At 42.2% G+C, this 23,407-nt stretch overlaps 1 protein-coding gene across 15 annotated transcripts in view; it reads right to left on the minus strand.

Moving 5' to 3' along the window:
* KCNMA1 (potassium calcium-activated channel subfamily M alpha 1) overlaps positions 1-23,407 on the minus strand; it is a 559,506-nt gene that overhangs the window by 196,135 nt on the left and 339,964 nt on the right. For 14 of the 15 annotated variants that reach the window (XM_079976987.1, XM_079976997.1, XM_079976996.1 and 11 more), the window contains exons 6-9: positions 17,315-17,390; positions 9,991-10,066; positions 7,604-7,774; positions 5,836-5,927 (exon numbers count right to left, since the gene is read on the minus strand). In XM_079976987.1, coding sequence (XP_079833113.1) covers positions 5,836-5,927; positions 7,604-7,774; positions 9,991-10,066; positions 17,315-17,390 — 415 coding nt within the window. Of the gene's footprint in view, positions 1-5,650; positions 5,743-5,835; positions 5,928-7,603; positions 7,775-9,990; positions 10,067-17,314; positions 17,391-23,407 lie in introns of all 15 variants that reach the window. The other variant, XM_079976992.1, reaches the window with a different exon arrangement.

A 23,407-nucleotide genomic window follows, 5' to 3' on the forward strand; every position in this document is an offset into this window, starting at 1 on the left:
TTTATATATGAACCTAAATGTCCACAAGCAGTGAATCTGCCCCAACCATCTCCTCCTTCTAAACAGCTACCCCACATTGGCAGGAGAGGTACAGAAATGCAACCCTTTCACCTGGGAGAGCTGCACAAACAGCCCATCCCCTAGGTAAGAAACAGACTCCTTGGATACAGAGAGGTGGAACATTGTGACATCAATGGCCAGTGAACCAATCACCTTACTCTCTCCGTATTTGAAAACACCAAGTTCTAAAGGGCAAGTTGGGCCCTGTTGCTGGTTTTAACCATTCAAGCACTTAGTAGGATTCCTGCTTATCCTTTATTATTCTTGTTGACTGATTATTAATGAAGAACCTTTAGTGTATCCAGAGTACTTCACATATTATCTTCCATAACTCTTACAACAACGCTGATATGGTTGGACAGTATTATTATACTGTAGGTGAGAGTGGACTAAGTCTGGAAGATAGCAGTTTACTGAGGATCACTAAGTAAATTCATGGCTCAGGCAAAGTTTGAATCAGAGACTTCTTCACTCACAACACATAGCTAAATCAGCTTTCTCTTAAGTACTTTCAGTACAAATTGTAGATCATGTTGGTGATAGGGACAAAAATAGTCTCTAACATAGGTCTGCATTACTTGAGTCCCACCAGACGGAATGCAATCCACAAGCTATGCGGGATGGTCCACCAGAGGCTCAGTGAGTCTCTAATTTTATGGCCTGCAGAAAGTGAGTGCTTGTCAAGCACCAGGCAGGTCAAACAATACTGCTGAACTACATTTGGCTTGGTAGGCACCGTATTTTTCACTCTATAGGACACACTTTTTCCCCTCCCAAAATGAAGGGGAAATGTGTGTGCGAATGCAGGCTTTTGCTGATGCCTGGAGAGCGAGAGGGGTCGGTGCGCACCAACCCCTCTCGCTCTCCAGGCTTCAGGCAGCTATCCGCAAACCTTCAGAGCGCTCCCCCAGCCTGCAAGCTCCGGGAGTGGTGGCAAGGCTGCGCAACCTTGCCTCTGCTCCCGGACAAAGCCGCATGCAGCTTCTCCCGGCTGGAGAGGTTGCGCATGGCTAAAGAGGAAGCCAAGACAGCCAGCGGGATCCATCCCGCTGGCTGTCTTGGATTCTTTGCTCTTTGTGGCTGTGGGGCGGGAATAATTTTTTTCCCCTTTATTTCTCCCCCTAAAAACTAGGTGTGCCCTATGGTCTGGTGCGCCCTATGGAGCGAAAAATACAGTAATTGAGTTGTGAAGGCTTGCTCTAAGCCTTTATGCCAGAATTTTCCAAACTGTGTGTCGTGACATATTAGTGTGTCAGCTGCAGTGTGTAGGTGTGTTGCGTGAATGCTCCCTGTGCTACTTCTGGGGCTGGAAAGGGGTTAGTTTAACCTCTGGTTTATTAGTAAAACTGGATTACTGTGTCATGAAATGATGCATGTCTAAAAAGTCTGTCACCAACATAAAAAGTTTGGAAAGCTCTGCTTTTATGCCAACATGCAGAATGAACCTATGCCTGTTGACTCAGAAGTAAAACCCCACTGAAGATTCTCTAGTAAGTGTGCATGGTATGACAGCCTTAAAGCATTATGGATCAAAACTATACTGTCTTCAGAACGGCAGCCTGCTGCCATATAAGCCTATTTATGCTTTAAACTCTGCATGGCATTTTTAAATATATATATATATATACTTAAATAATATGTATAAACAAAGGCGCTTAATGTATGTTTCTTCCTGGGAGAAGGAAATGCACACATAATTTTAGGACTCTGAGCAACATCTTTCAACAAAGTTTAGCGGCTCCAGATTTTGCAAATGCATTCAATTTTATCTGGAAACTTTTTGACATTAGAAATTGCAGAACTGTAGTTTCTCATTACGTTTGCTGCCAGAATCTTTGCTGAGCTGCTCAGCTAAAGACTTATATTGCTAATTATTACCACATGCCTCCCATCCCATGCAATGGAAAACTTATTGGTTCTGACAACCCATTCTCTCAATGTTGAATTCCAAAGGAAAACTCAAATTTTTGGCCAAACATAACATTTCATCAATCTTGTTCTACTGACTGCAAAACCAATATCAAACGTAAGATGCTAATGGTTTTTTACTGTGCTGTTCCCAAGCTTATGTGCTCTGATGAAAGATGTACGTGAGCAAAGGGCTTCTCCAAAGTATTTAGAAATTAGCTTTTTGAACCAGGAAACAATGCATAAAGTTAAATTGAACAGTCTGTGCACTGATGACAGAGTTCGGCTTCAGTCAACAAAATATACAAGCAAATAGAAGCAGATGAACGGAGACAAACATAGAGTATGTTTAAAAGAAAGCAAAAGCCCCCAGAGGCAAAACGGACTTAAGCAAGCCCCCAAGCTAGCAGTGAAGCCTATGAGCTAGTTGTTAAGAATCAGCAGGAAGTGGGAATTTGAAGATCAGGTCTAGGTTTAGAGACAACAGAGCACTGCTGGGTACCAGTGACAAAATAGCTTATCTTACAGACTAGCTTCTTGAAAACTCTATTTATCAGGGCAAAATGTAAATGGATGAGATATCGCTATAATCCTGTTACATCAAAGTACTTTGTTCAACATTTAAACTTCAACTGCAATCCTATTCATTCCTCCCTGGGAACAAGGCCTACTAAACTGAGAGGGGCTTATTTCTGACTGGATGCATTATGAAGACCTGAACTTGTTCAAGAGTAAAGAAAAGTCAGCAGTTCCCCGCGATGGGGTGAGCTCCCGTTGCTCGGTCCCTGCTCCTGCTAACCTAGCAGTTCGAAAGCACGTCAAAGTGCAAGTAGATAAATAGGTACCGCTCCGGCAAGAAGGTAAACAGAGTTTCCATGTGCTGCTCTGGTTTGCCAGAAGCAGCTTAGTCATGTTGGCCACATGACCCGGAAGCTGTACACCGGCTCCCTCGGCCAGTAAAGCGAGATGAGCGCTGCAACCCCAGAGTCGTCCGTGACTGGACCTAATGGTGAGGGGTCCCTTTACCTTTAACACTGAGGGAAACCAGATTAAAAATGAAACACCTTCAACCTTTAACACTGGCCCTCTTCACATGTAACACTAAGCCAAACCACATTAGTGTGAGCAAGTGAATGTGTGGGCCCCCAAGGAGAAGATCACAGCCATTATGTTCTTCCTCTGGTGCTACTGTAAGCTAAACCGTGGTTTGATTAGCATTACTTCTGAACCTGGAATCATGGTTTACCTCCCCCAGACAAACCATGTAACCTGTGGCTACAATTTCATGACTTGTCTTCAGCAAGAAAAGACAATGGCTCTAGGTTTGAATGTAAGGCTAACTTGCATTACAGCAACACAGCATCAGCAGGAACATAGGAGGAAGAAAGAGGACATGATGCCGTCTCTGGGAACCTATGTTTGCTCATTTGCCCTAAACCACAGTTTGGCTTAGCATTATGAGCAAACTGGGTCAACGAGTCCTGTAAAAATGAGAGGTGAGACACACACCAAAAACACACTAGAAGAGACGTTCAGAATGATTAAGTCCTGTTGAAATGAATTGGACTTCGAAGTAACGAATGAAATAATCCTTTCACGGCATTCCATTGGACTTTATAGCTTTTCTTCTCATAGTGCAGAATAAGGTGATAGAATTCTGGCCTGTACTACTTCAGATTGCAGGCAAGGAATGTCATATTTCTGAATATTCTCCTATGTTTCCAATATGTAAAAAAATTCTGCATTGCAGAAGGTTGGACTAGATGACCCTTGCGGTCCTTCCTTCTCAACAATTCTACAATTCTATATAGTAATAAAAAATGTTATTTTACACATGCAGAGGCTTTTGTTTTAATGCAGCAGAGCATTCAAAAACCCAGTCTCTGATTAACAGCCTGAAGTTATTGTAACTGACTTATGCAGGATTCTACCTACTGTTTTTAAGTTCTTTCAGAGGCATTTCAATCCCAAAGCTAAATTTCATGTTTAGAATTGGTGAGGATACACTTCAGGGCTCAAATAATGTCTGAATTTAACAGGGTTTGTACTTGTGAAAACTTCCATCACAGCATTAGGATTCAACATTTTTTCAATGGATTGGGCTCGTCACATGAGCTTCAACAGGGAAAGGAGAGAGAGAAATCTCACAGTATTTAACTATTTAAATAAATTGCATCTAAAGATGGACATTCCAAAATCCTGGAATGCCATAGACAATGCAAAGAAGTACTAGTTTGGAATGAGTTAGGATAAGATTATAGGTCTTTTGGAGTTTGTCAGATGTGGAGGCAAAGAGGGATGGATCCAATATCATCATGCTCACATCACATCAAAAAGCGACACAGAACTAGTAGTTCTCACCTCCTGTCCGCCCCCCTTAAAAAGACACCACACAATGGGAAAATGTGGTTTGTGGGTTAAGAGTAGCGGCAACAAGGTTCATTAAAAGGAAATAGTTTGAAAGTTCACTTTTCTATGGTCTATCTGCTACAGCAAATGGGAATTTAGTTTGTTGACTAGTGAGTTGAATGTTGGGTTAGCAGACAAGCTCTTTCCATCTCTTGCTATGGAATGGCAGAACATATACTGGACTGAAGACGAAAGGAAACAAGGAGACTGAATGAAGATACAACAGGGTGCAACTGGGAAAGGTTAAGGCCCTGTTCAGATTTTCTGAGGCAAATTCTTGTTAATGGTATGCTTAAGGTAACCAATAATTTTTAGATGTGAATTTAGTGCAATTAATTTCTGAAAATTAGTAGAACTCACATCATTACATCATTAAATGTTTCTGCCACCCAAAAAGGGACTTTAGTGCTGATGTTATATGTGTATTTATTCTCTATTTACAGATAACACTGATTCTGTTTGGAGACGGACACAAGTTGTGGTCTGATTTCCTGGCTGAACTGTTCAGATTTGTCAACTGTTGACAAATCTTCAGAAACTCTGCTTGCTGTTAATAAGGGTCATTTAAAAAACCCAACTGAAATAAAAATTAGATTATCAGCAGAAAATCAGATCAGTGAAGGGCTGCATCTGACAGTACTTTTGGCATGAGTTATCTCAACATCAATGTCAGAGTCACTTGAAAATATTTAAGTATGTCCCACTATCACCAATGAAACACATTTTCAGGGAGAGATAGAAAATGTAAGCTAGTTTTGCAAATGCCTTGAATGGAGATTAATCCATATGGTCTCTTGTGGCATTAACATGGGAGCTGGTTCACTTACAACGTTCCCCATGCAAGTAGCTTGGATGTGAGTGTTCAGAAAAAAGCAGCCACAGAAGTAACCCCTCACTGACATGGAGATATTTGACGCAACAAACATCTTAGTCCTATACACTGACTTCAAATTAATAATAGCAGGGTCATCTTCCAGACTGTGTTAACTGAGTTCTAGCATTACCAGTAGTTCCTTTAGAGAACAGGGGAAACCACTTTGACTTGTACCTTAGCATGGCCCAGGTCTCTTAATATGCAGTGTGACAACTTAGGGAGGAAACGACATTTGATGTCAACAGGACACACACACAAAAATGGCACGTTGGGGAGAGAGAGAGAGAGACAGACAGAGAGTGCATATCAGGGTGTGTCCGTGAGTCAGATGTCACCACCATGGCAGGTTCTTTTAACGTCACACAAGCACACCTGGTCTTCGTCTCTTTTTGGACTTACTTTCTGCCTCGGGTTGAGTTAAAAGTCCCTCCGTATTTCTTCCGGTTAAGGATGAGAGCAGCAATTTCTGGCACGTAGCGCGCAAACATTGCCTACATGCGTGAAACAAAAGCACAAAAAAAGAAAATGGCATGCAGAGAGTGTTCTACTGCACCAGAGGCAGCAGAGCCTCTTGGAATACTTACTTTCTTCCACTAACCGCACTATAGGAACCACCATATTTCTTGCGGTTTCCTATTAACTCTATGATTTCAGGGACGTAGCTGGCAAACATGGCCTAAGGAAGAAGATAGGAGACAGAAGAAAAGACTAAAAAGAGAGGCCAAAGAAAGGGGGATGATGAATATTTTAAGATATATCATCTTTAAGATCTGAAAATGCAAAAGACTTAGATCTATAAAAGGTGTTTTTTTCCCCTTCAAAAAGGTTTTAAAAAGGGTTTTTTCCGCCATAAAATTAAAACAAATAGGTTTTGACATAAATGTTGGGTCTCAAAAGAAATGCATGTCTGGTCAACTAAAGAAAATGGTCAAAAGAGGGAGAAAGGCACACAAAACAAAAAACCCAAAAAAAAAGAAGCCAAGAGCAAAATGAGGTCAGAGTGGCATCTGAGTGATAAAGTGCAGCTGCATGGCTAACACTTTCTGAAAAGGGGCAAGCGGGGATATTCAAACGTTATACACCGCCAAAAAACCAAAAACCTCCACCAAGACAAAACAAACTAAAATATGTATTATTGCTTAGCTGATGGTGCTAATTTATAAAAGAAAGACGAGGGGTTCCTCCCCGTTACCAAAGAAAACAGGATGGTAGCAGAGGCTTTCCTCCACACACATGAGAATGAACAAGATGTAACTAAAACGTATTTTTAAAAGTTTGTCTTTTAAAAAAGTTGATAAGAACATGTAAAGATGTAAAAGCAGGGGGGTGATGGTGGGGAATGGAATCTGCCATGTTTTGTCCAACAAACATTTTGCTTGTGGCTGGATACTTCTAAGAGCTGCTGCCAGTGAACTTGGCCTCATTTTTTGGCACACAAATACGGCACCTCTTTTGGAAATAAATGCGTATGAAATACTGCATTTATAATGCACTTAGCAGATGCAACATCCCCAAGAAAGAGATGTATACAAGATATACAAAAATATGTGAGAGGATTTAAAAAAATACTTCAGTGACTGCATATATGTACATTACATATATTGTGGATTGAAGTCGATAAGTTACTTACCTTAAGGAATGAAAAGCATAATGCTAAGGGTGCTGTTTAAGACAATTTAAGACAAAAAAAATTGCAACAGTTGCCGCATTGTCTTTAGCATTGACAGAAAAATAAAGAGGCAATTTGATTAGATACAAGATATGTACATCTACCTATCTATGCAAATATTTTCCTTCTCGTCGTTCAGCGTGTACTTACTCAGCTCCTCAAGCACAGCAGAGACATACTTGACTGACTCTTCTTAGGTAATTGGCAATGACTGCCTGAGTTAGTACCATGTTACTCCTTGTATGGTTGCCATGTGTCGAAATGAAAGAAAACACAGTTTTGCCATTGTCTGGAACGGGCAAGCGGCTCTTTAAAGGTGGTCCTAAGCCACAGTGTTTGTTGGAATATTGGGAAGGAACACAGAGGGTGGGGAGGGTTCTTGAAACCGCAGCTAACGTTAACATTATTGCTATCATAATCACCAAATTAATGCACTGCCGGTAACCGCTAACTGGAAAGTTCATACTGAGAACTCCTAAGGCACTTTGTGTACCTGCATGCATTATAATCTTGAGCACACCACCGCAGTCATAGTTTAGTTATAAGTCAACAGCTCTGCATAATGATAATTGTGCATACATTATTATTATTATTTAAAAATAAAAATGTTTCGTTACTCATCAATTTATTATAATTACTACACTAAGGAGAAAAAATCCAGCAGAAAATAACAAGAATTTTACCAGTCCCCCGAGGATGAAGAAGACCATGAAAAGGCGACCAAGGGTTGTTTTTGCATAAACATCTCCATAACCAACAGTGGACATAGTAACCATTAGTAAATAAACACATTCCCAATATGTAAGCGCTTGGTTATTTTGGAAGTTTTCCCATGGATCCCCTGAGTTCTCCACCTACAATGAAAGAATAACAGCAGATGAATGATTCAGGTGTACAGACACCCACAAGGCTGAAGAACAGAACAGCCCTTTACAAAGCTTTGTTGCATGAAGGTAAGCAGCCATTGGGTGACTGAAGGCAAATTCTTTTATTTCTAGCTAGCAATTAGTAGCAGCGTTACAGGGGGCTGTTGGGATTTTGAATGAAATAAAGACAGTAAAACACTATAAGAGTGTTCCCCTTATTTTACATATACACAGGTCCTGCTATCTGAACACAATGTGTTCCCTGGAAATCATTTGTTAAGCAAGTGTTTGCATAATGAGTTGACAAATTCTCTTGATTCCTATGGGGAAATTTTTAATGTGTTTCCGACTATGGAATTTTGGCCGCCCAAAGTAAAAAACAACCCTCTGGTTTGTCTGATTGCTCCCCTCTCCTCTCCTTCCCTCTGTTCTTCAGTCAACCTGCAAAAGGCAAACAAGGGGGAAATAAAATAATGCTCTGTCCAGATATCTGAATCCACTGTGTGTGTATAGCGAGGTTTGGGTACTAATTGCCTGAGTTTGGATAAGTGAATTTTCACATAGCAGGCGTTCAGAAAGCAGGACCGGTGTGTAGCAGTTGTGGGTTTTGGATTTACACTGGGGAGACCCAGGCACAAATCTCTATTCAGCCAAAAAAAACCACTGAATATCTCTGAGCCAATCCCTATTTCTAAGGTGACTTGATTTCACAGGATACCTGTAAGGATAAAACAGAGGCTCAAGCCCTACCCCCAAAACTCTGGAGGAGGGCAGGATGGAAATGCAATGACTAATGCACAAGACAACTGGGGAAGCTATTACTGCAATATAAGGCACTTTTTCCCATAAGTAGCTGCCTTATTACTGAGTCAGACCATCAATCCATCCTGCTCATTGCTGTTTACAGCAGCTCCCCAATTTTTCGGGCAGAGGCCCCTCCAAGCTCTACCTGGAGATGCTGTGGATGGAAATTGAGACCTTCCGCATACACGGCAAATGCTCTATCACTGAGCTGCAGGGCTTCCCAAGCCATAGCAAACTTTGGCACACCTGCGTCCACCGTCTGTTGCAATAATAATCGGCCACTGTGCTGCTCACAACTGACCAGAGCAGTTGCACAAATTCCTGAGCAGGAACAGGGTGGCAGCAACTCCCATGTCCTGGGAGCCAGTGCTAGAGTTCTGACCACCCACCGCAGTAGCAGGTGTTGATTTTCTGGGGCTGCAGAGGCAGAGAAGGATTTGAAACATTCGGGCCACTGCCGCAACAAAGATTCAGTGACTGTCACTCAGTGAACGGAAATGGTCCGTATGAATCAATTCCCACCAACTTGTTAGCTGGAAAAGGTTTCCATATATGTGAGTTTCAGCCATGTATGACTCAACAGAGCATTAGGATTCAAGAGATTTATTTAGCCCTTACCAAGGGAATATGTTTGTTAAAGTAATGTGCCTCAAGTGATTTGTGCCTTGGCCTCAAAAAGAATTGCTGAATGCTGACTTAAGGAAGAAACTAAAGCATTATTTATATAACAATTAAAGTATCATTTAAATATTTTCTCCCCCTCTCTCTTAAATATTAGTAACATATAAAGTGCTTGTTAGAACACAGTGTTTTTTTCATGCATTGCCTTTGGTGACATTTTTTTCCCCTCTTGCTGTTATTAAGCAAACACTACCACCTAGTGGTTACATTTTGTTAATGGCAATCTCAGTAAAAGACTCCTGTGATTGTGGAATTATTTCAACCTCTAGGACCAAACAGCACAGTACTAGTTGCTCTGTGATGGCTCCCCCCCCCCCATGGATTGATGTTGTGCAAATGAATAATGGCTTCCAAGAGAGGGGAGGACCCACAGGGTGGGAGCGAAGGTTTAATCCTTTCCTCTGCCCCTCCCAAGCAGCTTTTCTCACCAAGAGGAAAGAGGTTCCTGAAAATATCTGGAGGTATGTATCAGGAATCTTCAAATGGCTGTGGATTATTGGCACATGCTCACAACACGTCTGGGGGGGGGAATGGGGACACAGCTCTCCTTTACAGCCAGCTGTGTACCTGAGCCATCACAGAAAGTGTGAAATGGCTTCTTGATGCCTCTTAAAATTCTTTAATCTATATTTATGTCAGTGCTTTATGTCACATGGCAATAGCAATGTGAACATCCCCAAGTAAGTTTTTTTCCTTAAAAAAACAACCCAAATACTTACCAAATGTATAAATCCAGCTGCTGTTAGCCACGTGCTAATAAATATTGAGCACAGATTCACCAACTTGATGGAATTACTGGTTTAAAGAAAGGAAGGGGGAGGGAGACAGAAATAAACAAGATGTTTTCAGACTTTATGTTTTAGCTGAGCATCCTTTACTTCAGTGTTCTTCAATCTTGAGCCCCCTTTTTAAATGTGGTGTTGTTGTTGTTTGAGGGGATGTTGTTTTTATTTTGATTATGTATTTTGTGGTTTTATATTTTGATTTTATTCTGTGAACCTCCCTGAGACTCCCTGAGGGCAGTATATGAAGAAGAGGAAGAAGAGGAGGAAGAAGAAGAAGAAGAAGAAGAAGGAGGAGGAGGAGGAGGAGGAGGAGGAGGAGGAGGAGGAGGAGGATGCTGTTGAACTACAAATTCCATCTTTCCTGACCACTGGTTAAGCTGGGGTGATGAACATTTGAGCCCAGCCACAGCCCCCAGAGCTGCATTATATTCTGTAGAAAAGTTTACAAATGTGTATAGTGAACTCCACCAAAAAATCCCTCCCTGGTGTGATATGGAAGTTCTCCAATGACTCATTCACACATGCGAAAACCACCAATGGATTTTTCAGTTGTTCGTATTAAGAGCACAAGTGTGTGAACCAGCCTAATACTTCAGACATTTGTATCCTTCTCATGGCTCCCTTTGGTGCAGTGTAGGTCCTGTTTTACGCAGAACTGTTTCCTGCCTGTAAATGCCTTTTCTCTTTTCAGTCAGGGTTCTAAATATAGATGGACGGATTAGTCACCAACATTTCCCTGCTCTTTAAGCTCTTTGAGACATCTGTGCAATCTCTGATTCTGACTGAGTCCAGTCTAAGCCCCTGAAGTTGTACTAAAAACCTCATTTAAACCAGCAGCAAGGAGATATAAATAATCAATTCAAATTTGTTCACGTTATTCAGTTTAATACGTCATGGTTTTTTTTTGGGGGGGGGGCAACAACACCTGAAAAACAGTTGTGCAACTAGGTGAAATTGCAGAGGTGACTGTCTTAAGTGCCAATAAGTAATGGATTTGTTCTTTCTAGCACCGGGTGAATGATTGGGATGTTGTCAACTGTTCCTTGCTGAGATCCAGCTAGAAGACATTTGAACACTGAAGCAGGCACCCACAGATGTATATCCTTCACTGGATGATAAATTGCGTGCAAATGACTGCTGAACAAAAGAATCCTAGTCTGATCAGTGACTGTACTGTGAGACACCGATCAGCAATTCAAAAATGGGAGCAGGGAATTCAGATTAAGCCTCTGCATTCCCTCCCTGTACCACTCAGCTGATTAATGCTGTCACCTCAGCTATCTGACCAGGTAGGGGGAAAGTAAGGGTGGGAGAGATATTTTATTTTGTTTGCATTTCAATGAGAAAATGAATGCACCATATATATATATATATATATATATATATATATATATATATATACTGAAACACAATTATACTTTGAAATGTTCACTTTCCCAAATGTTGTGACGCAGCCATCGTGCATGGGCATGCATCTGTTGGTGGAAAGTGCAAATAAAAATGCACATATTTGTGGAAATACCGTACAGAAATTATAATGAATGGGGAAACTGATTGCATTAGTTAAAACTACCTACTAGGAGAAATTTGCACTACAATGCTGGCACATGTTCATGAGGATTTATTTATTTTTAATTAAAACTGCTGCAAAAAGGTGGATAACTGGATTTAACGCTGGAAACAATGAGTAACAGAGGGTTCGTTTTAACCTGGGGAATATTGTGTTATAATTTCCTGATTATAATACGAGAGCTTCTGTCTAATTTTATTACAGTGGTACCTCGGTTTTCGAACATAATCCATTCCGGAAGTCCGTTGGAGTTCCGAAACATTCAAAAACCAAAAACCGGAAGCGGAAGCCTCAAAACACAAGCCTCAATACGGAAAACTCAAAATAGAAGCTGTGTTTCCAAGGTGCATTCGAAAACTGAGGCACTTACTTCCGAGTTTTCAGCGTTCGAGTTACAAAACGTTCGACTACAGAGGCGTTCGAAAACTGAGGTACCACTGTATGTTCCTTTCACACTGTAGTATCTGTTGTGTGATGGAACTGTGGCTCTGTGATCAGTATGTTGCCATGTTGCACTAAATTTCATTCAAAACATTGAGCGTGGTATGCCACAAGCATAAACATCACTGGACAACATTGACATGCCCTCATGCTTTCTGCACATGTGTCCTTCTGTATCACTATGATTCACCCACAAAAACAGCAGGAAAGAGCTCTATGGTTGTCTACTGCTCCACATTTCATCACTTTATGTTCACGATTTTCTGGGTGAATAGGGTGGCAAATGGATTTTTTTTTCCCCTGGAAGCAATTAACATGGAAATAAGCACTGAACTTCTGCTATATTTCCAGAAGTGGCTTTTTAAATAATAATAATAATAATTTATAATAATAATAATTTATTATTTATACCACGCCCATCTGGCTGGGTTTCCCCAGCCACTCTGGGTGGCTTCCAACTGATTAAAAATAATACAGCGTCAGACATTAAAAACTTCCCTAAAGAGGGCCACCTTCAGTTGTCTTTTAAAAGTAAAATAGTTGTTTATTGCCTTGACATCTGCTGGGAGGGTGTTCCCCAGGGCAGGCACCACTACTGAAAAGGCCCTCTGCCTGGTTCCCTGTAACCACACTTCTCGTAGCGAGGGAACCACCAGAAGGCCCTCAGCGCTGGACCTCAGTGTCTGGGCTGGATGATGGGGGTGGAGACGCTCCTTCACGTATACAGCACCGAGGCTGTTTAGGGCTTTAAAGGTCAGCACCAACACTAATAATAATAATAATAATAATAATAATAATAATAATAATAATTTATTTATACCCTGCCCATCTGGCTGGGCCTCCCTAAACAGGAGATGTCTTCTAAACATCAGATAGTTGCTTATTTCTTTGACATCTGATGGGAGGGCGTTCCACAGGGCGGGCGCCACTACCGAGAAGGCCCTCTGCCTAGTACATGATGTGAAAGCAAAAATATAAGGCATTAACAGGGAATGCCCACTCTAGGGCCTTGAAGCTCCTGGGGGGTGCTTTTTCAGCTGTAGGTAGTCTGGGTGGCGAGACCGCAGTGTCGCGGGTGCCAGTTTTAGGCTTTGGGTGAAATCTTTTAGTCTGACTATCAATAAGGGGGTGAAGTGGTGACTCACCCCCTGTGTGGCGGTGATATCAGGGTTCTCCGTTAAGAGGGGCTTTGAGGGGAGTCTCTGGCCTCAAGCGCTCAGCTGGCAGGCCTTGAACTCCCCTTAACAACGCGCACACACTCCAGCCAACCCGAGTGCTGCTTTTGGCGCCAAAAGGGGTGGGACAGAACAGGGGAATCCCCACTCACGTGTGTCCCAATGACACACGTGGTGGCAGGAATGGAACCCCTACGCAAGTGGGGAACACCTGTAAACTGCTCTGTGAATGCAGTCTGTGAGAACCTGCAACTGACAGGTTCATCCAGCCCTAGCAGCAGCAAGGCACCTGAAGGATCTGTTAAAGAAATATCTGAGCATGGGGGGAAATGTTTAAAATAATTACATGAAATCTAATGACCAGCTGATAATATGTCTCTCCCCCCCCCCCTTTGCTTAATGATTTGCTTAACTGGTTTTCAGAGCAATATGAATGGATCCTGCACTGATCACTGACTGCAGGAAATAAATTTGTTTGCCCCAGCAATCCTTCAATAGACTGGATGCACACAGCTTCTCTCTTTGGCTCTACACACTACAAAACAGTGTCTTTTGAAGAGTGATCTGGAGTGCAAGCAAAGAGGAGGAGGGGCCACAGGAGAAAAGGGCACCCCAGGAAATGATGCCCCTCTCTCTTCAGTTACACTAGCCACGATCAAAACACACTTTTCTATATGAAGGGAAATCAATGGTTTTATTTAAAAGCATTTAAGAGTCCAGGAATTTGGGCAGGGGTAGAAATTTCACCAAGTTTAGCACTTTTCAGTTTGTCACCTTAGAGCAGTTCCTGATGGGTGGAATCCCCCCCAGGATACAGGACAGGCACCTATAGCTGAAAACAGAAGGCCCAAGCAACATTCCTTCTCCCCTTCCATAGTATGTGGTTTCAGGGAGCCACCAACCTTTTTGGGCTGGTGGGAACATTTGCAAACCATTTGCAATATGCACACATCACGACTGTGCACATGCTGCAACCTATTCAATTGCCTGCGACAGAATGCTTCTTCTGAATCTACTTTCAGTGGGCAGGGTGCCTGGTGGGAACCAGTGGGAGCGTCTGGGGTGCCTGCCTGTCTGCCTGTGGGCAACACACTGGCAACCCCTAGTGCAGCACAATTTCATGTCCCCGTGTCATTACACTGTCCAGGATGTGTGCGCGTACTGCTGTTGCGCTGTGTTCTCAGGTTTTTATTTTAGGTTCCATCAGCCTCCCCACATCAGATTGTAACTGCTGTCAAAAGCAGGGGTTTACAGGACCGATCAGCTAGATACTTCCTAATTTTTGTGTCCCCTTACTATAAAGAAAAGAAACCGAACAGAGCTACGTTAGAAATATAGGGTCACTAATACGTTAGATATATAGGGTCATATTCAATTACCGTAGGTTTCACACAGTGTGGACCTATGAAAATTTATGGACTTAAAGTAGCTATGTTAATTAATTCTAGTATCCTAAACTTAGTTGAATGCCACCTACACTTTTGCATTAAAATTCTTATGCTCCACTATTTGGTTCTTAGAGGACTTGGGGGAGGAGAATCATTATTAAATAACTTAGTGGATTCCCCCCGCTCTTTTTTTCCAAAAATGGAGGGAAGTCTTCTCGTATTCAAAAACAAAACTGATACACTTTAAGACACACCTACATGCTTGTTATTTGGCAAAAGTACAATACCTAGATTATTTAATTATTTGAGGATGGTTGGATTGGGATGGATTAAATACTAGAGAAATAGCTTTACGGCAACTGCAAACTACAATATGGCTTCCAGCCTATTACTGGGCAAAAAAACAAGTTATCTAAAGGGATCACCACCTCTCATAGGAACCTGACTGTCTTCATTAGAGGATCTGCTCCCTTCACTGGAGACAGAATAGGTGGCAACCAGGGGCAAAATCCTCTCCTTAGAAGCACATTGTTTGTAGCAGGGGTGGGGAACCTGAGGCAAAGGGTGAACTGTAACCCTCCTGGCTTCTTCTTGGCTCTTGGGACTTTTCCCAGACCACATCCTCTCTCTTCAGGCCACTCCTTGTACTACTGACTCCTGTTGTTTTGTTTTTTTCTGGATTCAAGGATAGAGAGTGTGTGATTGTGTGTAGAATCTTGCCTACTGGACAAAGGTAAAATTTGCATACATTGCTCCACCTATGTTTGCATCTGGCTCCACCCTCTACCTTCACCCACATCAGACTGAGCAAAAAAGAATGCAGCCTTAGGGAGTGATCTACTTTAGCATGCCCATTTTACTTCTATTTAGTAAACCAAGCAGAAACTAAGAAACTGCCAAGCTTGTACATGCCAGGGCACCCATTCATTGTTACTAATGAACTCATGAAATGGAGAGAAAATTCCAAGGACGGAAAAAGCACTGGGAAAAGTTCTACCCTGCATCACAGGTTGCACTCTGAAAATCATTACTACAGCTTTAAACCCCTGCTGGAGTGGTAAACTTAGCAACTGCAGCTATTTCCATCTTTCTGCCCTGCCCAATGTCCATTTGTCTGCTAAAGGTCTTGGCCCAGTATACCTGAAGGAGCAACTTCACCCCCATCATTCAGCCTGGACACTGAGGTCCAGCTCCGAGGGCCTTCTGCAGTTCCCTCACTGCAAGAAGTGAAGCTACAGGAAACCAGGCAGAGGGCCTTCTCTGTAGTGGCACCCACCCTGTGGAATGGCCTCCTGTTCAATGTCAAGGAAATAAACAACTATCTGACTTTTAGAAGACATCTGAAGGCAGTCCTCTTTGGGGAAGTTTTTAATGTTTGGTGTTTTGTCGCTCTTTTATATATTCAAATGGGCGGGGTATAAATAATTTAAATTATTATTATTATTATTATTATTATTATTATTATTATTATTATTCCCTTCTAGGAGCAGCACTCTAGGTGTGTTACAAATAGGCAGAGGACAGGACAGACAAAAGGACAAGAAGTGGCTAGAGGAAGGTGTGAATTCTCCCACTGTATCAGGGAATTTAAAGGTACAAAGACAATCTCTAGGTTTTAATCTTGCTGTCAGACTTGTTGTGCAGTAAGGGCTTTTAAGACAAACATAGGAGAGACTAAGATATTTAGAGCTCTGAGAAACCATCTACTCCAGAATCAAATGGGAAAGTATGTTTGTCATTATAATTCAGAGGCAAATATTGTTGCAACAAGCACACAGGGCTGGAACCGCACTAAGTTATTTGCACCTCAGTGGGATTTAAGTCATGAATAAATTCCCAGTGGGAACCTAAGTTCAACTCATTTAGGGTGAGACCCATTGTTAAATCAGTGCAAGAAGTCTGAATGCCAACACTTCTGCAAGCTAAGCACAGAGGCTCAACTGCTACCAGTTAATAATAATTGTTCCTGTGCAACATCTACCACAAGCACAAAGCTTGTTGTGCCGTGTTAATGAAGCAGAAATGGCAGTTGCATGACTGGGCTGTAACAAATGGGTATCACCCTTCACCTGGTTCTAACCTACTCTCAAGATTCCATAAATCTCTCCTTGGGACATTCGGAGTAAGACTGCACTGTTGGTTTATCTAACAAACAAAATGGTCCTTGAAAATGTGGAAGGAGGGGTGGTGCCACACTGTTTTTAAGCTATGTTTGCTTTGAACTGCACTCTACAAATGTAAAAGTGCACCAAACAATTAAATCAATGAATGAATGCCATTCAGTATTGAGTTTGGCAAGGCAGAACTAGCTGTGAAACTGAGTGGAAAATAAGAGTATTTCACAGAATTTAGCAAGAGCAGTTAATTGCCACATTTATTCATGATTCAATCCTATGCACGTTTACCTGAAAGTAAGGCCCTTCTGAGTAAACATGCATAGGACTGTCCTGTAAATCCCTGGATTTTCTGTGAAGTAGAGAAAGGATGACTCCCGGGATTGCTGCTCTGGATAAAGCAATTAATTAGCCATTACCTGAATAGCAGCAGCTGAAGAAATTTAAGCATAACTTTTGTTCATATTTGATAATTAGACAGGAGTCTAAACCTTGTCCTTTCAGTGCCCTGAGAAACTGTGAAATTAATCACTGTGCAAAAGGTTAAGGGAAAATACATTAATGTCTTACCTTGTTTTAAGGATATTCAGAAACTGCAAAATTTCTGAGAACTGTATCAGCCTAAGAGCTCGTAAAAATCTTAAACCTGCAATTTCAAAAGGGTAGAGGGGAAGAGAAAGAGAGAGAGAAAAAAAAATCAGGTTATTTTTATCCCTATATGAATTCCAAAGGCAGCTGTGAAATCAAAAGTCACTAACATGGTGAATATCAAATACCTCTGAAATGTTGCTCCATATTGATCAGCCCCAAAGCTTAGCCAGCTATTTTCAGAAAAGTATAGATTTCTTTTGAGAAAAATGAGTATGAACCATACAAACACTTAATGCATTAAAACTATTTTAACTATAAAATGCATAGTGGATAATGTCTCCTTCCAATGATATATTCCTGAAAGCTCTTAACTCCCACCCACCCAAAGCTTCCTGAAAAAAATGAGTGATTATGGGCAAGTGATCAGGAAACCTGTTTTTAAAGAGAACCAGAAAGTACATATTCATGATTAAGATAATACTTTATGACGTAAAAATCTCTGGTTGACACGTTCTGCATTATCACAACAAACTCCCTAAGTTCTAACGGCTCTCCAACAGACCATGGCTTAATTTAGTATAGGTTAAACTATACTACCACTTTTTAGCCAATGCAATTTTTCTAAGAAATTACATTTTTATTAGTGAAGCCAGGTTGTATGGATAGCAACTCTACGGATGACTGCACAGGGACAGAGAAATACTGTAAAAGATTAAAGGCTTAAATTATTAAGGGAGACTTATGGTGATAGGAAACAATTCTGCTGCAAATCTCTCTCTCAGGAGTTAAAGGTACATTGGGTATTATACAGCTTATAAAGGAAGGAAGGAAGGAAGGAAGTTTAGAGGACAAATTTGTGTCTTTGTGCAGTTGTGCAGAGCACTGCATAATTATGTGCTCAGTGTCGCTTTTGCTGAAAGTCACAGTGCTTTATATTTTCCCTATGTATCACCACCATTCGCTCCAGCAGAAACAGAGCCATCTGAGTTCATTATCAGTTTGGAAGTTAAAATCAACAAATAAGGTACTAGTTCCAATATACTTGGGGAACTCTCCAGGTATGCATACATATGGAAGTTTTAAATTAAGAAAGAAAGAAAAGTTTTGTTTGTCTACAAAAAAAAAAAAAGAGAAAGAAAACAATGTCCCGTGAACTTTCTGAAGGTAAAACTTACAGCAGGCATTCTGGAGAGGGTGAAGTTGAGCCATCCCTGCACTATAGAGGAGCAAGATAAGTGAAAAGGGAACCTATTCTCTTTTTCACTCCGCAGCCCTTCCAACTATACAGTGATACCTCGGGTTACATATGCTTCAGGTTATAGACTCCACTAACCCAGAAATATTACCTCGGATTAAGAACTTTGCTTCAGAATGAGAACAGAAATCGCATGCCGGTGGCACAGCGGCCGCAGGAGGCCTCATTAGCTAAAGTGGTGCTTCAGGTTAAGAACAGTTTCAGGTTAAGAACGGACCTCCAGAACGAACTAAGTTCTTAACCGAAGGTACCACTGTATAGCAATTTGTGAACTTTTCTAGTACTATATATATATATCATAGGGACACAGGTGGAGCTGTGGGTTAAACCACAGAGCCTAGGGCTTGCCAATCAGAAGGTTGGTGGTTTGAATCCCGCGACGGAGTGAGCTCCTATTGCTTGGTCCCAGCACCTGCCAATCTAGCAGTTTGAAAGCACGTCAAAGTGCAAGTAGATAAATAGGTACTGCTCCGGCGGGAAGGTAAATGGCGTTTCCGTGCACTGTTCTGGTTCGCCAGAAGTGGCTTAGTCATGCTGGCCACATGACCCGGAAGCTGTCAGCTAGCTCCCTCGGCCAGTAAAGCGAGATGAGCACCGCAACCCCAGAATCAGCCATGACTGGACCTAATGGTCAGGGGTCCCTTTACCTTTTTATATATATCATAGCACAGGAAAGTCTTTGGGAGACAGATGGGCGGTGGAAAATAAAAAGGTATCTGTCTTCCATTCTCCCCCCCCTCAATCCCCCCTTTTTCCTCATGGAGAGATGCCTGAACAGCACACAAGGATTCAGTTCAAGGCTGCAGTGGCATGTGAAACCGGTGGGACAGTTTTGGTGGCCTTCCACTGCTGTTTGCTGGGATGGGGACCAGGCAGCGAAGAGAGCTCTGAGCTGGCAGCATTTTTCCCCTGCAGGGGTGTGTGTGTGTGTGTGTGTGTGTGTGCGTGCGCTCCTGCAGGGCCCTGCTGCTGCCAGCCTTGGGCTCACCACCTCAACAAGCGGTCCAAGGGGGCAGTTTAACCGGCTCACGAGCCGCCCCCAAACTGAATCACCCGCTTGGCAAGTCCCCACTTGCTGTGCTGAACCGGTGCGGTGCAGCAGAGGAAATCACATCTGCACATGCCCAGACGCCAGAAATCGTGTCCACACATGCCCAGACGCCAGAAAACACACGCGCAGAATCCGGCCCATGGAGAGATCTCCGTGGGACTTGACCAGCCCAGGCAGGTAAAACCTTGCCAACCCCTGCTCTATCTCAACAGAGTTCCACTGCCAAGCGGGCACCGCTGTGCCATGACTCTAGTGTCAGACTCCTCAACTTCAAGGGCTGAAGAGGAAGACTTTGAAACAGAAAGAGAGAGCATGACAGGGTGCTCTCAGATGACCCTGCTGGACCAATACCCCTGCTTCAACTTAAGGATGTGGCACTGCTCCTCTCCTGCATCACACTGGATTACTGGAGGTGGTAGGGCTCTTTCAGTACAACCACACCTTGCAGCACAGGGGTTACAACACACTGCTGCTACCCACCCGGCTCACTTGCAGTTTCTGGGTCCAGGTTGGCCAGAGCCCCAAATAGGAGAGCTTGCCTTCTGCAACATTTTGCTGCAGATCCCACTTGCAATGTATTTTTAAAGGCCACTCCACTTTCTGCCGAGCAATACAAGATTCCAGGGGTCTTGGCACTTAACCATGTGTTCCCTTTGGCAAAAAATGAGGAGCAGCAGAGGCTGCGGTGTCTTTATGAGATATGGTTTATTTGCACATATTTACACCTGAGTCTGGATGAAGAGCGAGGGTTTGGGGCAACACGTCTCAAGAGTGGCGTGCTTCGACAGCAGCGCAGCACTGGATCCAAAGACAGCCCAAATGCCATTTCTGTGTCTCTTCCACACAACTTGCATGGCACTGGCCCCAACCTCCTTCTTTCCCAAAACTCTTGCTAAAAACGTAACCCAAGCCTCATGCAAAAAGAACATTTTTTCCTGTGGTGACATAAACCCTGACAAATCCCCCCCCCCCCAACTCTCCTATTTTCTTTTGCTAACTAACACACAGTGAGGCATCTGATCAAAGCCTGTATTTTAAAATGAGCTTAAAGATTTGCAAATGTTTCATGCCAGGCAGAAAACCAGCTGGCTAAGTACTTTGGCAGTTGTTTATCCTCCTGGACAAGGCCCCCCCCCCTGATTTATAGCAGAAGCAGGAGACAAGTTTCTCAAAGTCATAAAAGTGAAATACAGGCTGGGAGCAAAGGTTACACTGACCCTACATATTACAGAATACAATCAAGCTGCAAAAACACTAATTAAGAGTTGGTAAATAGTAAGATCTCTGTTTAACAGAAAATAATACCATGAGCCATCTGTTTTAGCCATTTGTTTTGGAATGTAGGGGCAACAGGGGCAAAAGGTGATCTGGTAATTAAGGTGCCTTGTCGAGGCAAATGTAAGATATATGGCTACTTGTCTGCCATTTATGGATAGAAGGAAATATAGCTCTTTGTCTCCCATAAAAGGTAATAGGAAATGGGTGTATCTTTTATGATTGGTTCTAGCAAACAGCCAATAGGAATTTCAACCAGGCTGATTGGACAGAGGCAGCCAAAGGAGGAGCAAGGGGGCTGGGTTGAGGAAATATAAGTGCTGGCCATCAGGGTTGGAGGGGGCAGAGCTTTGGTAACCATATACCACTGTGCCTATCATTTATTTGTCTGACAAATAAATTATTACAGTGGTGCCTCGCAAGACGAAATTAATCCGTTCCGTGAGGCTCTTCGTATAGCGGTTTTTTTGTCTTGCGAAGCAAGCCCATTGACAGCTTAGCGGATTAGCGCTATTAGCGGTTTAGCGGCTTTTAGCGATCAGCTGTTTAGCGGCTTATCAGCGGATCAGCTGATAAGCGGCTTAGCGGCTTAGGAAAAGGGGGGGGAAAGGGGGAAAAACCCGCAGGGCAAAGCAAGCCCATAGGGAAATTCGTTTTGCGAAGCGCCTCCAAAACGGAAAACCCTTTCGTCTAGCGGGTTTTCTGTCTTGCGAGGCGTTCGTCTTGCGGGGCACCACTGTATTTTAATTTCTCTATTGCTGCATTGAATATTTCATTCCAGCTAAGTGTTAACCACAAGCAGGGTGCTACAACAGCTGGGGGAGGGAATCAGGACACTGAATGCTTTTGCCAGGGTAATGACTTTTGCATCACCTGTTTAGTTATTTGCTGGAGCCTCTCTAAGCCAGTCTCCAGATAATGCTTACTTTTCTTCTTCTTCTTCTTCTTCTTCTTCTTCTTCTTCTTCTTCTTCTTCTTCTTCTTCCGCCTTGCTGAATCCATTGAACAAATCCCACATTTACTAATTTCAGAAATTATGGTGAGAACCTGGCATCCCATAATCCACTAACACTTGGTGGATCTAGAGTGAGATCTAAAGCATTGCAATAGACAGGCCCAAGTGCCCAGTGGATATTTAAAAATAAAACTTTTTATTTTAACTTTCGAGCAGCAGACACCCTCCCAATGTTATTCTGAAAAGCTGCTTTTAAAACTCCTCTCAGCTCTAACTGTGGGCAAAAGATGTCTATATCAGAGGATATAGTTTTGTGTGCAAAAAGCTAGCATATCCTTAATAGGACTCTAAATCCTAAAGCTAGAAAGGCCCTAAGGTATTCCCATTATTTTACCTAAAGCATATTTGAAAAAGCTTCCAGCCTAGTCTTGAATAATTAGTTGATTTCACTGTAATTAATTCCTCTATTTAATAGTGGAGATGAAAGGGGTCCTGGTAAGCTTACATAATTGTATGCATGAAAAACAGTTTTATTATAAATGCGCTCAGAACATTCAAATTAGCTGCTTAATAAAAACAACAATGTTTCATTGATGTTTTCCATGTTTATACCAATTCCAATTACTGTCATGTAAGTGCAACCTACCATCCCTTAGAGAAGGTATATTTTATTATAATAAAGGCAAAGTAGAATTCACCATGTTTGAACTGTGCATGTGCAACAACAACTACAAAACTGAAAATACCGGACAGTAACTTTTTATTTGGCTATGTCCCAGTCGGTAGGAAAATGTTGTACCAGCAGCTGAAAGTCCTGATGAAATAATCAAAATATGAAAGAGAACAAAATTCCAACACTATCATTTGGGGTGGTGGTGGTGAGGGTTTTATTAACTACAAAGCATTTTGGAGAAGATCATTTTAATTCTCTCCAGCTTGAGAAAAAACAATAGTGTATCTCTGAACGCTTAGAAGTGCAAAGAAAAATTCATTTTGAGATCATAGCTTTATGGTATTAACTTGAACAGATCTTTGGGGAGAATGTTCAGTCCAAAACAACACAAGCTAATGCCCCCCCCCCCAGCCTCAGACCAGACTTTTATTAGAGAGTTCCCTCTTCCAACTTAAGAAGAGGAGGGGGAAATTAGCAGGGGTTTTGCCTGCCAGATGTAATCCATCAGTGAAAAACTGTTCCAGGCTCCTCCTTTCAGACCAAAGCAAATGTTTCATCTCCTGTGAAGAGTGGGTCTGGAGAATCCTCCCCATTTTTTCATCTTTTCCTAAGCCCTGATCCAGAAATGCAGGTAACATATCTTTTTGCAGCCTTTAGTTCTATTCCTATTTGGAATGCTTTGCTGCTACAGCAGATATGCTATTTCATTTTCTCAGTTCAATGGAGCTGCAAATGGGGAAATATTTTTGAGGGGATACACCTAGGGATGTTGGAGAATTCCACTGGAAACAGAGATAGGAGTTAGGAGTTGCCGCAAATTATGTGCTTGCCCAAAGTCAGGAACGGAAATCATGCAAGTGAAT

This window comes from Podarcis cretensis, assembly GCF_951804945.1.
Source record: "Podarcis cretensis genome assembly, chromosome: 5".
Lineage (NCBI taxonomy): Eukaryota > Metazoa > Chordata > Lepidosauria > Squamata > Lacertidae > Podarcis > Podarcis cretensis.